The sequence below is a fragment of the Halichoerus grypus genome, chromosome 8 (genome assembly GCF_964656455.1).
Source record: "Halichoerus grypus chromosome 8, mHalGry1.hap1.1, whole genome shotgun sequence".
NCBI classification, from domain to species: domain Eukaryota; kingdom Metazoa; phylum Chordata; class Mammalia; order Carnivora; family Phocidae; genus Halichoerus; species Halichoerus grypus.
In genome coordinates, this window is record NC_135719.1 from 61,832,694 (window position 1) to 61,854,088 (window position 21,395).

Below are 21,395 nucleotides of genomic sequence, written 5' to 3' on the forward strand. Positions count from 1 at the left end.
ACCTTTACAGTGTAAGTTTTTAGAAGGCTGGATTCTATCTTATAACAGCACCACAGGCAGAAATATATTCTTTGACAGAGAGACACGTTCTTACTAAAAGATTTTAAAGAGTAGGCAAAAATTACAGCAGTGTAACGCAAATGAATGTGTGAAGGTTAAAAAAATTTTATAGATATTCACTAGCATTCTGCATTCTTGGTTCAGGCAGCCTTCATTTTAAAAAATGTTTTAATACAGTACAATATATCCATAAAACTAAATGAAAGCAGAAGAGTGAAGATGTTGTCTTCAATTATTCTGGTAACACTGCACAGTGTCTAGTATAATGCTAAATACTGACTATAACTCTAATAAAAGTTTAATAACCTTGAGTAATTTTCTTACAGATCTCTAAAGCTTAATAAACAGATTTTATGAAATAATTAATTAAATAAATGAAATATAAATGAAACTTTAAAAGCTTTTTAAAAAAAAGCCAGGCAGAATCTCTGAAGTTATTTCAGCTTAAACATTACACTTTAATATTACTTTCTCTCAGAGGTTTTCCAAGATTACTAATCAACCCCAACCTAAATCAGGTCCCATATTGTAATTGCTTTGTACCATTTACTTTCTCTTCACAGCACAATTCAAAATTATACATAAATTCATGTGATTGTTCAATGTCTCTTACCTAGACTGAACATTCCCTAAAGGTAGGGACTGTATCTAGTTTTGAATCATTATACTCCCCAGCACCTAACACAGTGTTTCTGTCCAGAGAAAAGGCCTAATAAATATTTGCTGAATGAATGAATAACTTGAATTAACTTTCCAGAAAATATTTACCTAATGAAATCTAATAGTGATAAGTTTACAGAAAATTCAAGCTGAACAGAATGAGTATCCATCATCTGATAATTTATAAAACCAGAAAGATTCCCTTCTGTAAAAGGTTTCTCCATCTGCACGCTATATTGAAAGGTTTTGATGCTTTCTGCTTCTATTATAGGCAAGCAGCATCCAGGTTGCTCAGTGATCTGTAAATAAAAGTAATAAAAGTACTGAAGAAGGATCAATACAGACTATCATATGAATACCAATTTTCTATTTTATTGAAGTGGTACAAAAACACACTATCGTAAGATATTAAAAACAAACCACATTATGAAAATGACAACTTCACTTGAGAAAAATTCACTAGCACAGATAATGAAGAAATAGTATACAGGAAAAAGTTATGTAACAAATTGCAGTGAAAATCTCTGTAAAATTTAGCAACAACAATATGAAAATTATTTAACTTGTATCTTTTGGTTCTCAATCCTGGCTAGCACCAGATGTTTAAAGCTAGGAGAGTTGGGGTGCCTCGGTGGCTCAGTTGGTTAAGCGTCTGCCTCCGGCTCAGGTCATGATCCCAGGGTCCTGGGATCAAGCCTGGAGTAGGGCTCCCTGCTCAGCAGGAAGTCTACTTCTCTCTCTCTCCCTCTGCCCCTCCCCCTGCTTGTGCTCTCTCCCTCTCTGTCAGATAAATAAATAAAACCTTAAAAAAATTAAATTTATAAAAAAAATTGCTACGGGAGTTAAAAAAAAAAAAGTACACACACACAGACACACACGTGCCTTCCCTTTTCAATCTACACCCTTACTCAAGCTATGGGGGTAGAGCCCAAGCAATAGGACTGGATTTTGTTTTGTTTTTCCTTAAAAATTCCTTAATTTTTTATGCCTGGTATCACTACCACAATTTACAGGGCAATATAGCTGATGTAATGAAAAGACAAAGAAAAAGACAAAGCTACAACAGATAAAAGACCTCAGGAATGTACATCTAATTGACACTACATTGCATTAATCAATAGCTGCACTTTTTGCAAACTGTGGCTATAACAGTCCTGAACAAGAAGGGTTTCCTGTTTAAGCTGCAGTAACTTTTCTGACTATGGATCGTCGTTCCTTCTGTGGCTGATTTTTACAGTTCCTCTAATGCATTTGGGACAACTGTCTCAAAGTAACCTGCAGCTTTCCTGACAACTCCTCACTCTCTCTCCTGCTAAGAACTGTAGCCCTTTTCTTCTGAAATTTTTTTAGAACCTTCTGCTACCATATCCACCACTTCTACCACCAGATCCATAACCACCACCATAGGGACTGCCCGAGCTTCTTCCACCAAAACTGCCCCCCTTCATGGGTCCATAATTTGATTGCTGTTGTTCACTATAATATCCAAAATCATTATAGTTCCCACCACCACCAGTTACCACCTCCAAAACTTCCTCCTTCATTGTAACCATCATATACTGCACCACCACCTCCATACCCGCCTCCTTGGTGTCCATATCCTGGTCCACCACCACCATTGCCTCCTCTACTGCTATAACCAGGACCACCACCATGGTTGCGACCATCACCTCCAAATCCCTTATATCCACCCTCACCTCCTCTACAACTACCTCTGCTGTCACCACCTCCACCACCAGAGCCGCCTCTTCCACCAAAGTTTCCACCACTTCCAAAGTTTCCTCCACGACCCATGAAGTTGCCAGATCCACCCTCCATGACCTCTTTGTGATCCAGCCGACTACACTTCTTGTTTAGAAAGGGCCTTTTTCACTTCACAATTATGCCCATTAATAGTGCGGTATTTCTGAACAATTTTATCAACTGTATCACGATCATCAAGTTACAAAAGCAAATCCTCTCTTTTTTCCACTCTGCCTGTCTTCCATAACTTCTATGGTTTCAATGTTGCCATACTTTGCAAAGTAGTCTCTCAAATTATATTCTTCTGTATCTTCTTTAATACCAACAAAAATGTTCTTCACTGTGAGACGCGCACCAGGCTTTACGGAATCCTCTCTAGAAACAGCTCTCCTTGGTTCCACTACACGCCCATCAACCTTGTGTGGTCGGGAGCACATTGCTGCATCCACCTCTTCAACACAAGAGTGAGTCACAAAACCAAAACCCCTGGAAGGTTTTTTTGGGGATCTCTCATCACCACACAATCTGTAAGTGTACCCCATTTTTCAAAATGTTCTCTTAAACTGTCATCTGTAGTTTCAAAGCTCAAACCACCAATAAACGGTTTTCTCAACTACTCTGGTTCCTTTGCATCATGGCCCCCTCCTCCTGGCGCCAGTAGCAACGGCCGGAGTCTGGCTGGGGGTGACGGGGCGGCGGTTTTACCTCCATTTTGAGACCGGACTCTATTTTATTTTTTTTTAAGTTCCACTGGTGATCTTAATGCCCATCTAGAGTCAGGAACTTCTGCCCTGGTCAGCAGTTCTGGCAATATCCCATTCAACACATTTTCGCCCATAGAAGAAATTCGGTCAGTCTTGTGGAATAACTGATCTACTGGTCAAATCTCATTATAACTCCACCAAGGACATCCATATAAAAATGTAATTAAACATATTTCCAGAAATCACAATGGCAATCTCTTAGAGCTAGGGAAGAAATACAATTGATGCCCAAGCACTCCGTATAGAATAATAAATCAATGAAAGAAAAAGGCAGCAGACAGTATACACATTTATCCCTCAATATTCTTACTCCTTGACGTTCTGCTTTGTTAAACTGAGAACTTTGTCTCAGTGTTTATAACAAGAATGAATGAGACATTTAAAGAGGGCAAAAAACCATAAAATACACACTGAAAATAAAACACAATAACACTTACCATGTGCCAAGTACTGCTGTAAGCATTTTACAGATATTAACTCATTTTCTCCTCACAGTAACAGGCAGATGCTATTAATATCTTCATTTTAAATGTGAGGAAACTCAAAGTTACATAACCTGACCATGTAACACAGCTAATAAGTAGCAGAAGCAAGATTCAAAGCCAAGCATTCTGAGTCAAGAGCCTACCTTTTTAACTACTGTGCTCTATCAATACTTGCTTTATATTTATGGCCTTCCCCAATACAGTTGGAAAATCTTTGTTTCCTTGTCTCTTTTGAATAATTCATCCCTCTCAAAATTAAAAAAAAAAAAAACCTGTCACACCTTTGGGGTTTTTTTTTTACTAAAGAGAAAAGGATGTGGAAGAAACCATCAGAAGATCGAACAACAGAAACACTAAGTAAGCATTGTCTATTTAAGGCAGAAATAAGGAACCATTCATTGTCTTACCTTGAAATTTTCTGCTGGAGCAATTTCTAAGTCAGCACTTTCCAATTCCAAACCACTCTTACTAGAAACTGACCAGACCATGAATAAACAATCATCTTTCCAAATTTTGTAAGAAGACAATGATATGGTTTCATTATGACAGACCTCCACAAGATCTGAATGCATGTGTTCAGAAGTTTCTTCCAGCAAAGAAGAAGCTAAAGAGGTTTCATTAGCAACTGAGGGTGCAGTGGACTGAGAAGGCTGAAAACCTTCCATGCTGTTATCAGTAAACAAAGAAGGTGATGAAGACAGCTTGCAATTGGAGAGTTTCTCAACTGAGGGCAGCTCTGTGAGTGACTCAGAATCCAAAAGTTCAGAGTTGAGAGAAAGTTTATTTAATTCTTTGTCTCCTCTATCCTGCAAAGTATCCAAATAATAATCATCTTCATAAGTTGCATTTGACGAAGAACTAAAGTAAGAACAGGTCATATTATGAGCACCGGTTGTTTCTCCACTTTTGGTTTCCTTGACTTTTGATTTCCTTCTGAATTTGTGAGATACGGTATCTGCCTTTCCTAGCTGCAAAAATAAAACATAACGATAATTCCACCAGTCATGAGTTTTAAACCTTTTTCTATAATTTCAAATGAGCATTTTACTAACTTGTTAAAGTCTAACTATAAGGCATAGATTAACAAAAGAATCAGAGATGAATAAAATGTTAAGCCCTAAAATTCTGACAGCTACCTCATTTTGAACTATTAGCTAAATCTTATTTCTCATTAAAAACACATAAAATAAAAAAAAGAAAGTCAAAAAGTCATTTGTGAACAATTCTAAAAACTTGTTCAAATTCAGAATTGCTAGAATATAGAATTGAACAAATTAAAAACAGTGAGGGGCACCTGGGTGGCTCAGTTGGTTGGGCGTCTGAATCTTGATTTTGGCTCGGGTTATAATCTTGGGGTCATGGAATTGAGCCCCGCATCGGCTCTGTGCTGAGCGCAGAGTCTGCTTGAGATTCTCTCCCACTCTCACTATCCCTCCCCCACTGCTTGCGTGCACTCTCTCTAAAAAAAAAAAATAGGGCGCTTGGGTGTCTCAGTTGATTAATCCTTCAGCTCAGGTCATGATCCCAGATTCCTGGGATCAAGCCCCACACCAAGCTCCCTGCTCAGTGGGGAGCCTATTTCTCCCACTCCCTTACCTGCCACTCCCCCTGCTTGTACTCTCTCTTTTTGTCAAATAAATAAATAAAATTAAAAAAAAAAATAAAAAGCAGTAAAATTTAAAAAATAAAGTAAGATAAAAACAGTGAGAAACCTAGCCATTTTTTGAGTTTCCAGAGTTGTCCTATAGAAGAGAAAATACCTTCAAATACAGGGATGGCTCAAACTCTGGTTTGGTAGTCTACAATAACCACGATTTCATGGCCCACAAGTCAATAAACAGATAAGAAAAACTGATTTTACTTCAAGAACCAACTGGCAGTGGCTGACACACACAGCAGGCAAGAACTCTTATCAGTGACTAGTGATGTTTCCTACAGACTCAGGAAATGGGAATGGCAAATTTGCCATCTTTGAACCAACACTCCTGGGGAAAGGTCTGCAAATCTGCGTAAGCATGCAGTGATGGCTCACAGTTCCCCCTTGCCCTCCAAAGTCCTATGTAGAATCAGTGCAGATTGGCACTACTCTAAATCCATGTCTCCATCCTCCTTGGGGCGGTGTGGCTGCCATTCACAGGATTCTAGTTAACCCAAATTCTAGTTTCTCTTCCATACCCTCTCACACCCTCAAGTCCCAATACCTCTTCCAACTCTCGGCAGATGAGTTTGTCTCCTATCTTTCGATTCAGAAGTCATCAAAGAACTAAAATTTTATTAACACAAAAATGACAACGAGTGGGTGGGTGAAGGACTTCCATTTTCAAGTAGCTGTGGGACTTGAATTAGACATCTATTAGACTGTTCAGTATTGCTCCTCAGGTCACTGATGCTCTGAGTGTTTTCATTTGTTTTTTATTTTCTCTTTCCTGTGTTTCATTTTGGGTACTTTTGATACTTTGTCTTCAAGCTTAATAATTTTTTTCTTCTGTACTGTCTAATCTCCTGTTAATCAGAAGCTACACAAGCCATAAGACACTAGAGTGACATCTTTGTTAAAATATTTAAAGAAAAGAAACAGTCAACCTAGGCTTCAGAGAAAATAACTTTTAAAAATGAAGGTAAAAGAGAAAGGAAAACCAAGAAACAGACTCTTAACTATAGGGAACAAACTGAGGGTTACCAGAGGGGAAGGGCATGAGGGGATGGGTTAAATAGATGATGGGGATTAAGGAGGGCACTTGTAGTGATGAGCACCAGGTGTTGTATAAGTATTAAATCACTAAATTCTACACCTGAAACATATTAATATTACACTATAGGTTAACTTACTAGAATTTAAATAAAAACTTAAAAAAATAAAAATGAAGATAAAGTAGAAGGCAAAGATGGGGGAAAAAGCCTTGATCCTTACAGTGAATTACATTAAAAAAAATTAACCCAAAATGGATCTAGTATACCTTAAATGGAATTACACTTCTGATATCAAGCCCACCACAAAAAAAAGAAAAAACAAAAAAAACAAAAACAAAAACAAAAAAAACACCTGACAATTAATTTGTCACACCGAATGTTCTCTTGAGAAAGACTGTTTAACTGAAAGCTTTGCACTTTGTTGAGAGGACAGGAATCCTTCAACACCAGCCATGGGATTCACAAATCATGGCTCCACAAGTCTGGGTGCACTCTGACCACTGAGAACTTGCCCTACGGTGCCAGGGCATTCACGGGTACCCTTACCACAGCCAGCTGGAACACCTTAAAGACCCAAGATAAGTCACTTTGCTACTGAAATGCAAATGCTGAAACAGCATTAAGATCCATTACTTATTAATACATCTAGATTGAAATTTTTTTTCCTTAGGAGGGAATATCAAGTCTGATAGAAATGGGGTCTAGAAAAGAGAGAGAAAAAGGCAAAGAGTATAGGGATGGAGGGAAAATCCCACCAAGGGAGAAGGAAGAAAGAACTGGAATGATGTAAAACTGACAAAAATGTAGCTCTAATCACAGTTCTGTACCAGGAAGGTCCATCAGTCCACCAAATGGAAAATTACACGGAATTCTCAGATGCTCAAAATAGCACCTGCCCTTCACTCCAATTTTTCATTCTTTTACTATGATAATATATCAACATAAAAAGTTTTGAAAATCATCATAATCATAATGCCTGAGTGTAATTTTCATTTTGTGTAATTCCTTTCAGTCTCAATACACTTTTATCTTAACAATTATAAACAGAGTACAAATAAAACTTTATATTCTGCCTTTTTGCTTAATATATCACATGTATTTTTTTTATTTTACAATGCAGTATTTATCATTTTTAATGGCTGAGTAATATTCTGAGCTAATATAATTTATGGACCCATTCTCCTACTATTAGACATCTAAACTGATTCCTATTCTTTACTATTTAAAATACCATTTTGAGAAGTACTTTTTCCATAGACATATCAATATTGTTAAACTACTGTTATCGCCAATACTTCCATCAAGCCCCCTTCCCACTGAGAACTGTCCTATCCACCCATGGGAGTAATACCTGTGGTCATATTTGTAACTTTATTTGGACCCTGACCCTTGCCCCAGCTGACTGGACTACAAAAAAACACCTGACTCAAGCTAAGCCAATTAGAATTTCTCTTTCAGGAATATAAAAAGTGTGTCACTGGTGGCTCTGGAGATGGGGAAGCCATTTTCCACCATGTGTATGGAAGCCGAGAACCTTCAAAGAGCCAGTTTTTTTGTACAAGACAGGGACACAGATTCCCAGAGGAATATAATGGACTACTTACCAAATTGATTGTACTTTCTGATCCTAGCCCAACAAATAATGATGATGCCAGCAGCTGCTTTTCTTTCTCCTCTTTAGACTGGATAAGGACTTGACACTGGTCTTTTTTTATTATAGTTTGGTCTACAGTCTCCATTATTATACTCTCCTGAGGAACGGGCGGAGCTTCAGTTTCATCCCCAGTTTTGCCTTCCTTCTTGGGAAGATAACCCTCTTTCCCCCACAGTTTCTTTATACCTTCCAGCTTCAAGCTATTTGTCCTAAAGAGATTAAGAATGAAATCAAGTCAACTTAAATAACTGCTGAAGAGTTACTTTCTTGAGGCATTTTTTAAAAACACATCATTGCCATGGCCTCTTAAAAACAGCTTTCAGGGATGCCTGGGCAGCTCAGTCGGTTAGGCGTCCAAGTCTTGATTTCGGCTCAGGTCATGGTCTCAGGGTTGTGAGATCCAGCCCTGCATCAGGCTCTGCACTGGGCATGGAGCCTGCTTGGGATTCTTTCCCTCTGCCTCTGCCCCCAACCCCCTGCTCACACTCTCTCACTCCTCTTTCTCTCAAATACATACATACATACATACATACATACAGTTTTCGTATTAAGCCCTCCCTGGGATTGCCTCAGCTGTAGAGGGACACATCGCCCCCTCCCTGGGCAGCCCACACCCAGTGAGTGACTGATGAACAGAAGTATAGAGTCCTGGCCACCCATGTGGACCCAACTCAGGACAACTCTGAAGGGCCACTCTAACTTCCGAGCTCCCCATGGGGTCAGCAGAGACTGCTGTTAGACTGCATTGCATCTTAACTTCTCTCTCTGCCCAAATCTGCTTCTTTCTCCTTCCTTCCACAGGTGGTAGTCACAAGGGCACTCCTTTATATTCTGCATACTAAATCCATCATGGAATGTACTTCCCAGGGAATCCAAACCACAACAACAGGCAAAATAGGAAAGGAGAGGAAAAATACGCCTAAAAGGAGCTTCAACCTACTTTAAAGATTTTTCTGGCATATTTCATCCGCATACATGCCTACTATTAACACAAATTCTCTCTGTCATGGATTACATATCAGCAGCCTAAAAAGCAGGAAAAATAGGGGCGCCTGGGTGGCTCAGTTGTTAAGCATCTGCCTTCAGCTCAGGTCATGATCCCAGGGTCCTGGGATCAAGCCCCGCATCGGGCTCCCTGCTTGGCAGGAAGCCTGCTTCTCCCTCTCTCGCTCCCCCTGCTTGTGTTCCTGCTCTCGCTATCTCTGTCAAATATATAAATAAAATATTTTTTTTAAAAAAGCAGGAAAAGTAAGAACACAAAATATGCCTCTTTATGATATGAAATGTATTGTAAAAGAATTTTTTTAAACATGAATCATCTTTGCCTGGGTTTTGACAATAATATAATTCGTGATTTTACATGGCATACCTTTGTATTGTTTTTAATCAGATCATTCAAACACAGATGTAAATTCTGTAACTCACTTTAATTCAGCTCTAGGAATTCCCTTTTGAGATAGCCCCCAAATAGGGCCTAAGGTAAGAAATTCTAAATTGGGCTTGCTACTACTTTATTCTCAACTTTAGCTAGAGACTGCAGAAGAGTGGCTGTCTGCTCTCTAAAACTGATTTGCCTTGTCAATTACCACATAGGTTCCCAATTCTGAAATCATGTGTAAGCTGTGGTCCTCTTTGGAAAGAAATTTTATATTCATCCCTCATGTTGCATTTCATGGTAACACAGCATATGTACTATTCCTTAGCAGCTCTGCCAAATGTCATTTCTCTCAGAGTAGTACATGTATATGTATAGGATTTACAAGGATTGTCAAGTCCCCCAGATCTCAGTTCAGTACTAAACAAACAGATGCTGTCACCTGTTGTGCAGGTAAAAGAGACTAAGTTTCCTCCCTGGGTTTAGAGGGTTCCTGTCCTCTCCTTCCCTTGTCCCACTGTTCTGTTTGGGGCACTTAATTGCTATCACCTCTACATTCAAATGCTCACAAATCATATCTGTTCCCCATACTTGGAATACCAAAATTAAATGTCTGGGAAAGAAAAGGGTGTCAACAGAGCAGGAAAAAAGGCTAAGAAAGAGAATTTCATTCAGTATATCATCCTATATTCCTTATAATCTATGTGTCAGTCTTCTGGTAAATACTTCTTCCAACCATCATGCTGGAAGACTGACAAATGCAAAGATCAACATAAAATAAAGTGACTGACTCCATAATGAACATATGAGGACTCAAAATTCAACTGTCATCTTTCAAAGTTGCCACCTTTGAGATTTTATTACATTTATTCCAACAAAGCTGCCACTACTCAAAACATTTTTTAATAGGCACTGAATAATATATGGAACTGTTGAATCACTATATTGTACACCGAAAACTAATGTAACACTGCATGTTAACTACACTGGAATTAAAATAAAAATTTTTTTAAAGTTTTTTTTAACTCTTTTAGAAGCTCCTTCACAAACAAGGAAGCCATTTTCATTACTTTACATCACATCAATAACCAAAATTATCCAGAGTGATCACTAATTTCATTTGGTTAACTCAGCTTTTGGATATTGATAATGATGGCAATGACAATTAGTATTAATAGTAGCAGCTACCATGTATCAATCACTTACTATGCACTGGATTTTATGAGGCCCTTTATATATATTATCTCACTTTTTAACTTAATCACGTTTCTAAAATTAACTTATATTTCCAAAATCAAAATCTACCTAAAAAGACTGAAGATTTTGCTCCATATAAGACATTTAGACAAATGTATCATCAATTTTCACGGTGGCAAGAAAAAAGCTCTGGAAGCATTTTGAGCAAAGTATACAGCTTACTTAAATGAAGTCAGTCATCTTATTTTATGTTCATCTCTGTACTGTCAATCTTCCAATGAAATGGTTGTAGAAGATTATGAGGAATGTAGAATGATATGCTGAATATTCACCTGTATATAAAAATTCTCACATACTTCTTTAAAAAATGTACGTGTATACATATGTGTGTATATATATATGTACAAAGGTATGTATAAATGTGTGTATAACACACATAAAACATACATACATACACATACATACACACAATACACAGTAATAACACACACATCATTATTATGTGTAAAGTCTATATACATTATGCTGTCTTGGAAGTAAGCAAGCTCTCTTACAAGTTCTCTTGTACAACATCAATACCTTGAAAGCAATAAACAGCCCATGCAGAATTCAGCTTTCAGGGATGCTACTACATTTAAAGACATTTAAATACTCCTATGTTCTCGATTTTAATAAGAAAGGAACTTACTCTTTCAGCCCGGTCTCTGCACTATTCCCAGATATATCTGAACCAAGAGAAATGCCAGCAGGAGACTGTCGTCCAGTGAAGCCAGATGAAGAAAAGGAGAGTCCATATGGTTCAAAATTGAGAACTAGAATTTTAAAACAATAACAGAAGTTCATATTTAAAACAAAGCAAAAGTTAGGAGGGAAAAGCAGGAATTATCAAAGGTACCATTCACTACTGATATAAAGTAACTAAAGGTTAGAATCCAATGACAATTTTTTATTTTTTATTTTATTTTTGTAAGTAATCTCTACACCCAACATGGGGCTCAAACCTACAACCCCGAGATGAAGAGTCGCATGCTCCACCAACTGAGCTGGCCAGACACCCCTCCAATGACAATTTTTAAGCTGGAAGGGACTCTGGAGATGATCTAATCAAATAATTACAGTAATAGTAATAAAGTAGCTATGATTTATTGAATGTCGACTACCGTCTACATGCCATTAGTTGATCAAAGACAAATGATACTTCACTTTTATCTTTTCACCTCCCTTAGAAGCTAAAGGAACATCCAATTAGGAAAGATAACTGATAAACCAGGTCACTGAAAAGTTGCTGCTCCCAGACAAAAATGTTTAATGAGCTATGAATGAAGAGACAACCGTGTTTTTGCTTAACAAAATGCTCTTAGGCACATTCCTATACTGAATGGACTAATGGAGCCCTCAATGTGAAATTTCCCTTACTGCAAAAGAATAAGGTTTACTCAGGTTCAGATTCCTTTCAATCTGTATACCCAAATGAATTCAATCAAGAGCTATAAAAATTCATATTGTTATTGTGGTAGAGCAGATGCCAATATCCATTCTCCTCTTTTAAGTAATAGAACTCTTGCTTCTTAGCTAGGTACATGGCCACCCAGAAAAGAAATGACATTTCCAGACTCCTCTGCCATGTGCTTGAGTTCTGGCCAATGAAATTATGTACACATTCTGTGCACAACTTCTGGGAGGAATCTTCCTGGAAGAAAAAACATCTTTCTTCTCTCCCTTCCTCCTTTACATTCATGAAGCCATCATCAATCCTAGGTTGCCTATTTCTGGAATTTCTTTAATGGGAAAGAGCAGTAATTTTCTGCCTTGTATAAGGACACATTTTATTTATTTGTTTTCTAATATGCTATGTAGCTATACCTAATCCTAACTGGCATATTTTTATCTTTTTGGACTATCTGGATTTTAATACAAAGGACCTTCTTAAATCATAAAAAGTGCCTTATAAAATATAAATGTGAACTTCTCTAATTATTATCTTCATTTTACAAAAGAGAAACTGTGGCAGTTTACCATGAACTTACCAAAGATTACAAAAATAGGAAAAATGATAGAGCCAGATAAGAAAGCAGATACCCTGGTTCTAGAGCTTCACTCTCAAGTATTCTATTATACTGTCTCCTCCAAAGGAAACAGCACCTAATCCAAAGAGAACTAAATAAATTAGTTTAGGATAGAATAAATAAATTCTATATCTAAAGGAATGATATAGATGAGAAATCAATGTGCAGTAGAAAAAAAATAATAGGCTAATTAATAACCAGGAGAACTGAGTTCTTGATATACATCAGGTATTAACTGGGTACATGAACTAGACCTTAACTTCTCTGTCTATAAAGTGAAGGGTTCAGGCTAAATCAGCAGTTTCCAAATGCTGATCTGATAACCAGGATCAAGATGACTTTGTAGAATTTCCCACATACGGCCAAGCTTTCAGAGATTCAGAAACAAAAGATACAGGAGTAGGGCTCAAAAATTTGTATCATTTTTTAAAACTTCTGTGATTCTAATTCATAATCATGTTTGGAAATCACTTCTTTAAAGACAATTATCATATGATTTCACTCATATGTGGAACATAAGGAATAGTGCAGAGGACCACAGGGGAAGGGAGGGAAAACTGAATGGGAAGAAATCAGAGAGGGAGACAAACCATGAGAGATGTGGACTCCAGGAACCAAACTGAGGGTTATAGAAGGGTGGTGGTTATTAAGGAGGGCATGTGTGGTGATGAGCACTGGGTGTTATATGCAACTAATGAATCATTGAACACTACATCAAATACTAATGATGTACTACATGCTGGCTAATTGAACATAATAAAAAAAAAAAAGAAATCACTTCTCTAAATCCTTCCAAGGACCTTTTCAACTAGAAAATCCTCCCATTTTAAGTTTTTCAATCATGTAGTTTAACTTTCTGTCCCATTTTGACCTCTTTTTAATAGCATCTGTGACAGTTATCAAGCCTCTGTGTTAACAAAGTAGCAGTGAAGAGCTCAAGAAATGTTTCCTATGAACAAGTAAAAAAGGAGAGTTTAAGCCAAAGATCAAGTAAAGATATAGTTTAAGCAAAGAGCAGAAAGAATTCAAAATCAGAGGCAGAGTTTAAGAGTGGAGAGAAAAAAAACTAGACATAGAAGGGGACAGCATCTGGAGACAGATACAATTCCAAACCTGAGACAACAGAATTAAGCGCTGTCATCTAAGGAAGGTCTGGAAAGGCTCGAGGCTGAGAATGAACTTCAAACCACATTATTTTCATTCTTCAGTGAAAATTTCCCAAGATCTTTACAGAGGTGAATGACTGGAAGGGCCAAAGATTTTTTTAAAAGTTAACTAGACATGTAAGAGTTCATGTGTGTGTAGGGAGCAGGAGGAAAATAACAGTATGCAGAAAGAGTCAGGAGAAGGAAGCAGATGGCTGAACTGCAACTTATACTTTTTCGGTGTCATTTTAAGATCAACCAGTTAATTGTACTCATATGCTTACCACAGAGCCTGGAAAGTATTCAACAAAATCATTAGATGATAAATGGGGAGAAAAAGAGCTTTCAGCATTGAACTTCTCAGTATTACCATTCTGAACTCCTACAAAGGGAATATTCAGTGGTCTCTCTTTATTCATATGCGTACTTCCCATCCATCATCCAAACATCTCGGTGATTTCCTCTTTACCAAAATCATGACAGGCATCTTTCCCTGACAGGCTATACTTCTGAAATATAAAGTTATTCTTTCTTTTCTTAGCTGTTTCTAACTTCACTGATCAGATATTTTGTTGGAGGAAGCATTCTAACAGTTTATATAAGACTGCTCAGAATGAAAATGAAACTCACAAGTCCATGGTGACCAGATATTTTTTTCAAACTTTTCTATAGATACGCTCATGTGACTGACTATCAGCCCTCTGTCTAGCACAGCGACCCAACATGATAATTCCACCTTCGAGTTCTTTCAAAATTCCAGAATGGCTATCTTAGGCGCTTATGTATATGGAGCTTATGACTTTGGGAAATATCTCTGGGCTAACTTCTTTTTTCTGGGTATCCAAAGACCTAACCAGGGTAAACAAGTCACAAGCAGATTTAAAGAGAGATGATAAAAGTAAACATCCTCAGTTATTTATATTACATGACTATAATGTCAATTGCGTTAAAAAAATGATGTCCCTACAATTTAGCTTGTTACAGACTCATGAAAAATTACCTTTTTCCTGAGAAAGCTTTTCCTCCTGCCGTTGGTGGTGAGGTTTGTAAGGTGCTGCCCCCTGACTAAGTTCTTCGGCCACAAAACCATCCAGAAAAGATAAAGAAGCATCTACCTGTATTAAAGTGAAGCAAAAATTAGAAATTAAAAAAATTTACCCTAAACAGTAAACTGTATACTCACATAACTAATTTTAATCCATATGTCCCAAAAATAATTTTTAAGGGTAAAACTGAACTTCAATTCTAAAAGTGCTACCAAGTGCTACCAAACTCTCTACCTTTCTAAAACATCTATATTCACAGTTAGCTAAGAATGTAACAAAGTAAGTCATCTGTAGTTGTGATCAATTTCACTGCAATGCAGAATAAACTGAGCATCCAGTATGTTAGAGAATCATATGTTAGGTGCTATGACTGAGACAAAGACAGTTCCCACCCTCATGAGAATTGTAACCTAGTCTACAGCCATACCACCCTGAACATGCCCGATCTCGTCTGATCTCGGAAGCTAAGCAGGGTCGGGCCTGGTTAGTACTTGGATGGGAGAATTGTAACTTACTAGAGAAGAGACACCTACACCAGGAGCTACAGGGTCTGCATTAGTTTGCTGCTGGGGGCTAACAATAAGGTGTTGGCAAGGCTTGTTCCTTCTGGAGACTCCAAGGGAGAGTAAGTTCCTTATCTCTTTCAGTTTCTGAAGGTGCCACCATTCCTTGGCTTGTGGCCACATCATTCCAATCTCTGCTTCTATTGTTAGTTGGCTTTCTCCTCTCTGACTCTTCCCTCACTTTTATAAGAACTCTTGTGATCATGCTTTCTGGACAATCCAAGATAATCTCATCACAAAATCCTTAACTTAATCACATCTACAAAGTCCTTGTTACCATTTAAGGTTCCAGGGATGAAGGTGTGTACACCATGGGGAGGCCATTATTCCGACTCCCACAGTGCCTTTGATTTAACCATCCTGTTCTCTTCTACCTGAAAATGCTTTTTCACAAATCTATGGAAAATTACCTAATTTCAGCAGGAATAGAAAGGTACGAGAGAATGATTAAGTGAAAAGAAATGAGATGAAGAAAGAGTAAGGGGAAAAGGAGAAAAGAAAAAGTGAGCAAAGAGTGAGATCTATACAAAAGGATATGGCAGCGGTAGCTTCAGAAGCCACAGGTTTGCTTCTCCTGCTTTAGCCAAGTGTACGGTAACAACTCAGATAATTAGAAGGGCAGGTGAATCTCTAACAGTTAAGCAGCAAGTCACACTCTGAATCTGGAAAGGTTTAGTTTCAATAAGATTCTTACACAATGAAGCTATGTCATCATCACTATCTTCTACTGGAGGAAAGAGGAAACAGGTTACTTCCTAGTTTAATACTGTGTGTAGCGTATTTATTCACCATTTCAATGAATGTCTCTGGAATGCCTACCAAACATGAAAAAGGCCTCTGCCCTTGAGGAGCTATCTGAAAGAACCAATGAACAAAGGTTCAAAATGAATACAAGCCATGAAAATCTGAGTCAAAATTAGTGGGAATGCTACCCCTCCTCTCCTCTTTCTCAACTATAGGACACCTGACAAATAAAAATTTGTACAAATCTGGCTTCCTTTTGGCAACTTCCTAATTTATGCCAGTCTAGGGGAGAGACCAGTATACACTCAGAGGGTGAGTAGTAACTGAGCCCATTAGGTTAAAAAGCGTGGCAGCTGAAAGTAAGGTGGGAGAAGGAAAGGTGGGTGATCAGGTTCCAAAGTGGGAAAGAACTTAGATGCTAGGTGGACAAAATGCAACAGAGAACTATTTTTTACATTCTCAAAGAAAACACAGTAATAATTAAACAACATATTAGAAAAATTCAAAGGAAACTAAAAACGTTTAATTCTTGAATTACCGTATGTTAAAAGCGATTGTCACTGGATATAAATGCCTTCACTGCAGTTCTCCAGAAGATATACTCCTCTAGTCCCAACTATTCAGGATCACTACTCACCTGAAGCTCTCAAATTCTCTCTCATACTAATGTGAGAAAAACTCCAACCTTCATTTTCAGTGTTACGGAAATTGTATTTTGATATACTCCAGATACCTCACAAATGCAAGAATTATTCTGTTTACAGACAATGCAATTTTTACAAAGCTAAAATACAGATGCCTTACCACCATGTCTTCACAGCTCTTATCAACTGGAAGCAAGCTCTTCATAAGTTCCACATTCTCACGTAAGTGTTTTAATTCAAATGCATGCTGTCTCATACAAGTATCCAAAGATACGGTGAATTCCTGGATTAATCTCTCAACTATGTTGGAAGAGTGTGCTTGGGATGTCAACTTGGTAACAGCAGCGATTAACCAGGCTTTTGTTTCTGAAGAAACCGAGGCATTCATAAGTAACTTGTAGAGCTTGGTTAGGACTTCCTCTGGTGTGTCCTTATCTAAGAGGTAGTAATACTCCCCTAACACCTATGAGTAAAACAAAGAGATGTTTATATAGAAATATAAAGTTACACAGCAAATTATACTCAGAAATCCAAACAAAGTAGCTACTGCTGGAGTCAATTTACTCTAGATTAAACCTACTCTCATGGCGAATTATTAGATAAGGATAGAATTACACATTTTAGATTCAAAATTATATAAGAATTGGAAGTCAATACAAAAAGGTTTCCACATCTTTATCATTAACAATATATAAAGCAGCATACCTTTACAAGTTCACTTTCTTCTGATTTTCAGGTTTGGTTATTGCTTTTTACACGCATGTCCACATTGTTACTTATTTTGCAATAAGCACTTAAACCAGGGGTCCTCACATGCTAATATGCATGAGAGTCACCTGAGGTATTTCATAAAAATACAGATTTCTAGGTTCTACCCCCAGATATTCTGAGTTAGTATGTCTGTGGTGGGGATCTACAATACACATTTTGAACCAGCATCAGCTGATTCTGATATAGATGATCCACAGAAGAAACTCTGAGGAACACTGATCTATGTTACATATCTTTTTTCTTACATCTAACTTATTTAGGTGATTATTTATAATCACCTAAATAAATAATCCTACTGGCCTAAGAATCATAAACTGATAATTCATAGAGTGTGAGATCTTTCCTAAGTGCTACTTATGGAGTATTTTCATGTCTTTGGTGTAACATTGGCATCAGCAGGAAAAAAAAAAACAACGGGGAGGTGAGGTGACAGGGAAGGAAAACTTTATAGCTAGTAACAAGAACAGGAGGAAAAATAAATAGAACTAAGTAAGTTCAATCTTTAAAGTAGCAAGATAATTTTTTGTGTGGTTTAGTAAGATGGAAGATAGCTCTATAAAAGCCAGTAATCTAAATCCCAGTTCAAAAATTAATGGGAAGATGGAGTAGATGCATCTTCCCCTATTCTTCCCAATAAGTACACCTAAAAACCCTTGATGTTATATATAAAGCATACATAAAAAGACACCAGCAGGGCACATGGGTGGCTCAGTCGTTAAGCGTCTGCCTTCGGCTCAGGTCATGGTCCCAGGGTCCTGGGATCCAGCCCCGCATTGGGCTCCCTGCTCCGTGGGAAGCCTGTTCTCCCTCTCCCACTCCCCCTGCATATGTTCCTTTTCTCGCTGTGTCTCTCTCTGTCAAAAAAATAAATAAATAAAATCTAAAAAAAAAAGACACCAATAGGTGGAGAAAAGAAGGCTGACTGCTAAGGAGGCTGGGATAGTACCATGGGTTATCTGCTACCTCATAAACCCCAGACTGGGTTCTGGTAAGCCAGCAACCTGGAAACACCAATGGGCGCAGACAAACTGGCCTCAAGAAAAGCCTGCCCTCTAGCCAAAGAACCAAGAGGCCAGAAAACTTTCAGACAATAACCCTTCTACTCCAGTCAAGCACTACACAGAAAAAAACCATAGACCCACCCACACAGCAAAGGCAGAGTAGAGAGCCAAGACTTCCACCCCTACAAAGCTGTAAGAGGCACCCCCTTTCCCTCACAAGGGTGGTGACAGAGAAGACCAGACGGGGAGCCAAGACTTTCATCCCCACCAAGCTGTAGAGAGGACCACTCCTCCACAGTGTCCATGAAGACCACATATGAAGCCACTTCACCTCTACCCAGGTATAAAGAGGGACCCCTCCCCACCTCCGCTAGGGTGGTGTCAAGAGAAGCCTAGTGGAGAGTCAGGACTTTCACCACTGCTCAGCCATAGCAAGATGACCCCTTCACAGTGTCAGTGGAGGCCACATAGTTAGAGATCTCAACACCTGTGTCACAACACCATCACCAAGAGAATCTAATCAACATTTATTGAACACACCATCCAACAACAGCAGAATACCCATTCTTTTCAAGCACCCACAGAACATATAGTAAGACATAACTTGGGCCATAAAACAAACCTCAACAAACTTAACTGAATTCATCGAGTATTTTCTCTGACAACAATGGCATCAAACTAGAAATCAGTAACAGGAAATTTTCCAAACACTTAAAAATTAAACAACACTCTTCTATACAATTTTTCCAGAACATGGAAGAGGAAAGAGCATTCCTGACTTCAGACCAAAACCAAACCAACAGAGTAGAAAAAAATCTCATGAACAGAGATGTAAAAATTCTTAACAGGGTCTCAAGAAATCTACAAAAAAAAAAAAAATCCTAGATTAGTGAGTTCAGCAAGGTTGCAAAGATTGCAAAGCAAGATTGCAAAGACAAGATCAAAATACAAAAATCTATTGTACTTGAATAAACTAGCACCAAACATGTGGGAACCAAAATTAAAAATACAACTTATTTACTACTGCTCTAAATAAAATGAAATGCTTAAGCATAAATCTAACAAAACTTGTAGAATCTGTATGTTATAGAAAGAAATAAAAGCACTATAAATATATAGAGTGACATGGAGAAAAAAAAGAAATGGCTGCCAATACAATAACCCATTTAGGCAAGGATTACCAATACTAAAACCATTGGTGAAAGGCAGTTGAGGAAAAGATGTTCATGCATAGCCACATAGAATCACCTTACAGATTAGCTATAAATTTCCAAGAGAAAGAGCACCTTTACAATGGAGAGATCTAAAATTCATCATCTTAACCAAACAATGAAACTTAAAATCACCAATGACGATAGGAATTGATACTATATGCGTCCTAATGATGCAGTGGAAAGTATATATTGTTGATGTAGTATTCTTACTAAAAATGTTTAACCAGGGGCACCTGGGTGGCTCAGTTGTTAAGCGTCTGCCTTCGGCTCAGGTCATGATCCCAGGGTCCTGGGATCGAGCCCTGCATCGGGTTCCCTGCTCCGCGGGAAGCCTGCTTCTCCCTCTCCCACTCCCCCTGCTTGTGTTCCCTCTCTCGCTGTGTCTCTCTCTGTCAAATAAATAAATAAAATCTTAAAAAAAAAAAAAAAAATGTTTAACCAAACCAGAAATAATGAGGCAAATTCAGAATGCTGGATATTCTGTAAGTCAACAGTATTCATCCAAAAAATCACTGTCATGAAAACAAAAAGAAACTGAGGGTCAGTATAAAATAAAAGAGGCTAAAAAGACAACCAAATGCAATTTGTGAACCCTGACTGGATCCAGGATTGGGAATAGTAGAAAAAGAACCATAAGAGACCTTTTTTGGACAAATGGATAAATGTGAACACGGACTATATATATAGTAAGTGATATTAATGGATTAATGTTACATTTCTTATTACCAATGTAATAATGGTTCTATGACAGGACAATGTCATTCTTAGAAGATTCACGTTGAATTTTTTATGGAGTGTCATAATGTCTGCAACTCTATTGTAAATGACTCAGCAAAACAAACTGTATTTAGGTAGATCTACATATAGATACAGATACAGTAAAGCAAAGGTGGTTAGAAATATTAACTGGGAATACAGACGAAAAGTATAGAGGTATTTATTATACTAGTCTTTCAACTTTCCTGTAGTTGAGAAAAATATCTTAAATAAAAGTCTGGGTAAAGTTTAAGTTAACATGCTAACATTTGGCCAAAGTATAAAATATTAAAATATGTATAACTTATGATCCAGTAGTTGTACTTCACCAAATCTCCCCCTAAAGAAACTCACCCATATGCACACCAAAGAATACACAGAGGTGATGGTATGCGTGCAATTACCTATGATTATATTACATAAAATGTGACCTTCTTCTTACAAAGAAATGATCTCCTTTGCTGGCTTTGATGAAGCAAGGAGGCATGTAGGGAGGCCCACATGCAAGAAACTGAAGGCAGCTCTAGGAGCTAAGAGTAGCCTACAGTCAACAGTCTGGATCTCAAACCCTCAGTCCTACACCTGCAAGAAATTGATTTCTTCCAACGACCACATGAGCTTGGAAGTGGATCCTTCACCAGTCAAGATTCAGATGAGACAGCAGCCCCAGCCAACACCCAGACTGCAACTCTGAGAGTCCCTAAGCAGAGCACCCAGCTAAGCCATGTCTCGACTTCTGACCCACAGAAACTGTGAGATAATAAATTTCTGTTGTTTTAAGCACTAAGTTTGTGGTAACATACAGCAACAGAAAAC

At 37.9% G+C, this 21,395-nt stretch overlaps 1 protein-coding gene across 4 annotated transcripts in view; it reads right to left on the reverse strand.

The window, feature by feature from the left end:
• Positions 1-21,395, reverse strand: part of AP4E1 (adaptor related protein complex 4 subunit epsilon 1) — a 54,451-nt gene that overhangs the window by 4,998 nt on the left and 28,058 nt on the right. For 3 of the 4 annotated variants that reach the window (XM_078079343.1, XM_078079342.1, XM_078079345.1), the window contains 6 exons: positions 16,998-17,300; positions 14,841-14,955; positions 11,318-11,441; positions 8,008-8,266; positions 4,120-4,680; positions 829-1,019 (listed from right to left, as the gene is read on the reverse strand). In XM_078079343.1, the coding sequence (XP_077935469.1) occupies positions 829-1,019; positions 4,120-4,680; positions 8,008-8,266; positions 11,318-11,441; positions 14,841-14,955; positions 16,998-17,300 (1,553 nt within the window). The remainder of the gene's footprint in view (positions 1-828; positions 1,020-4,119; positions 4,681-8,007; positions 8,267-11,317; positions 11,442-14,840; positions 14,956-16,997; positions 17,301-21,395) is intronic. The other variant, XM_078079346.1, reaches the window with a different exon arrangement.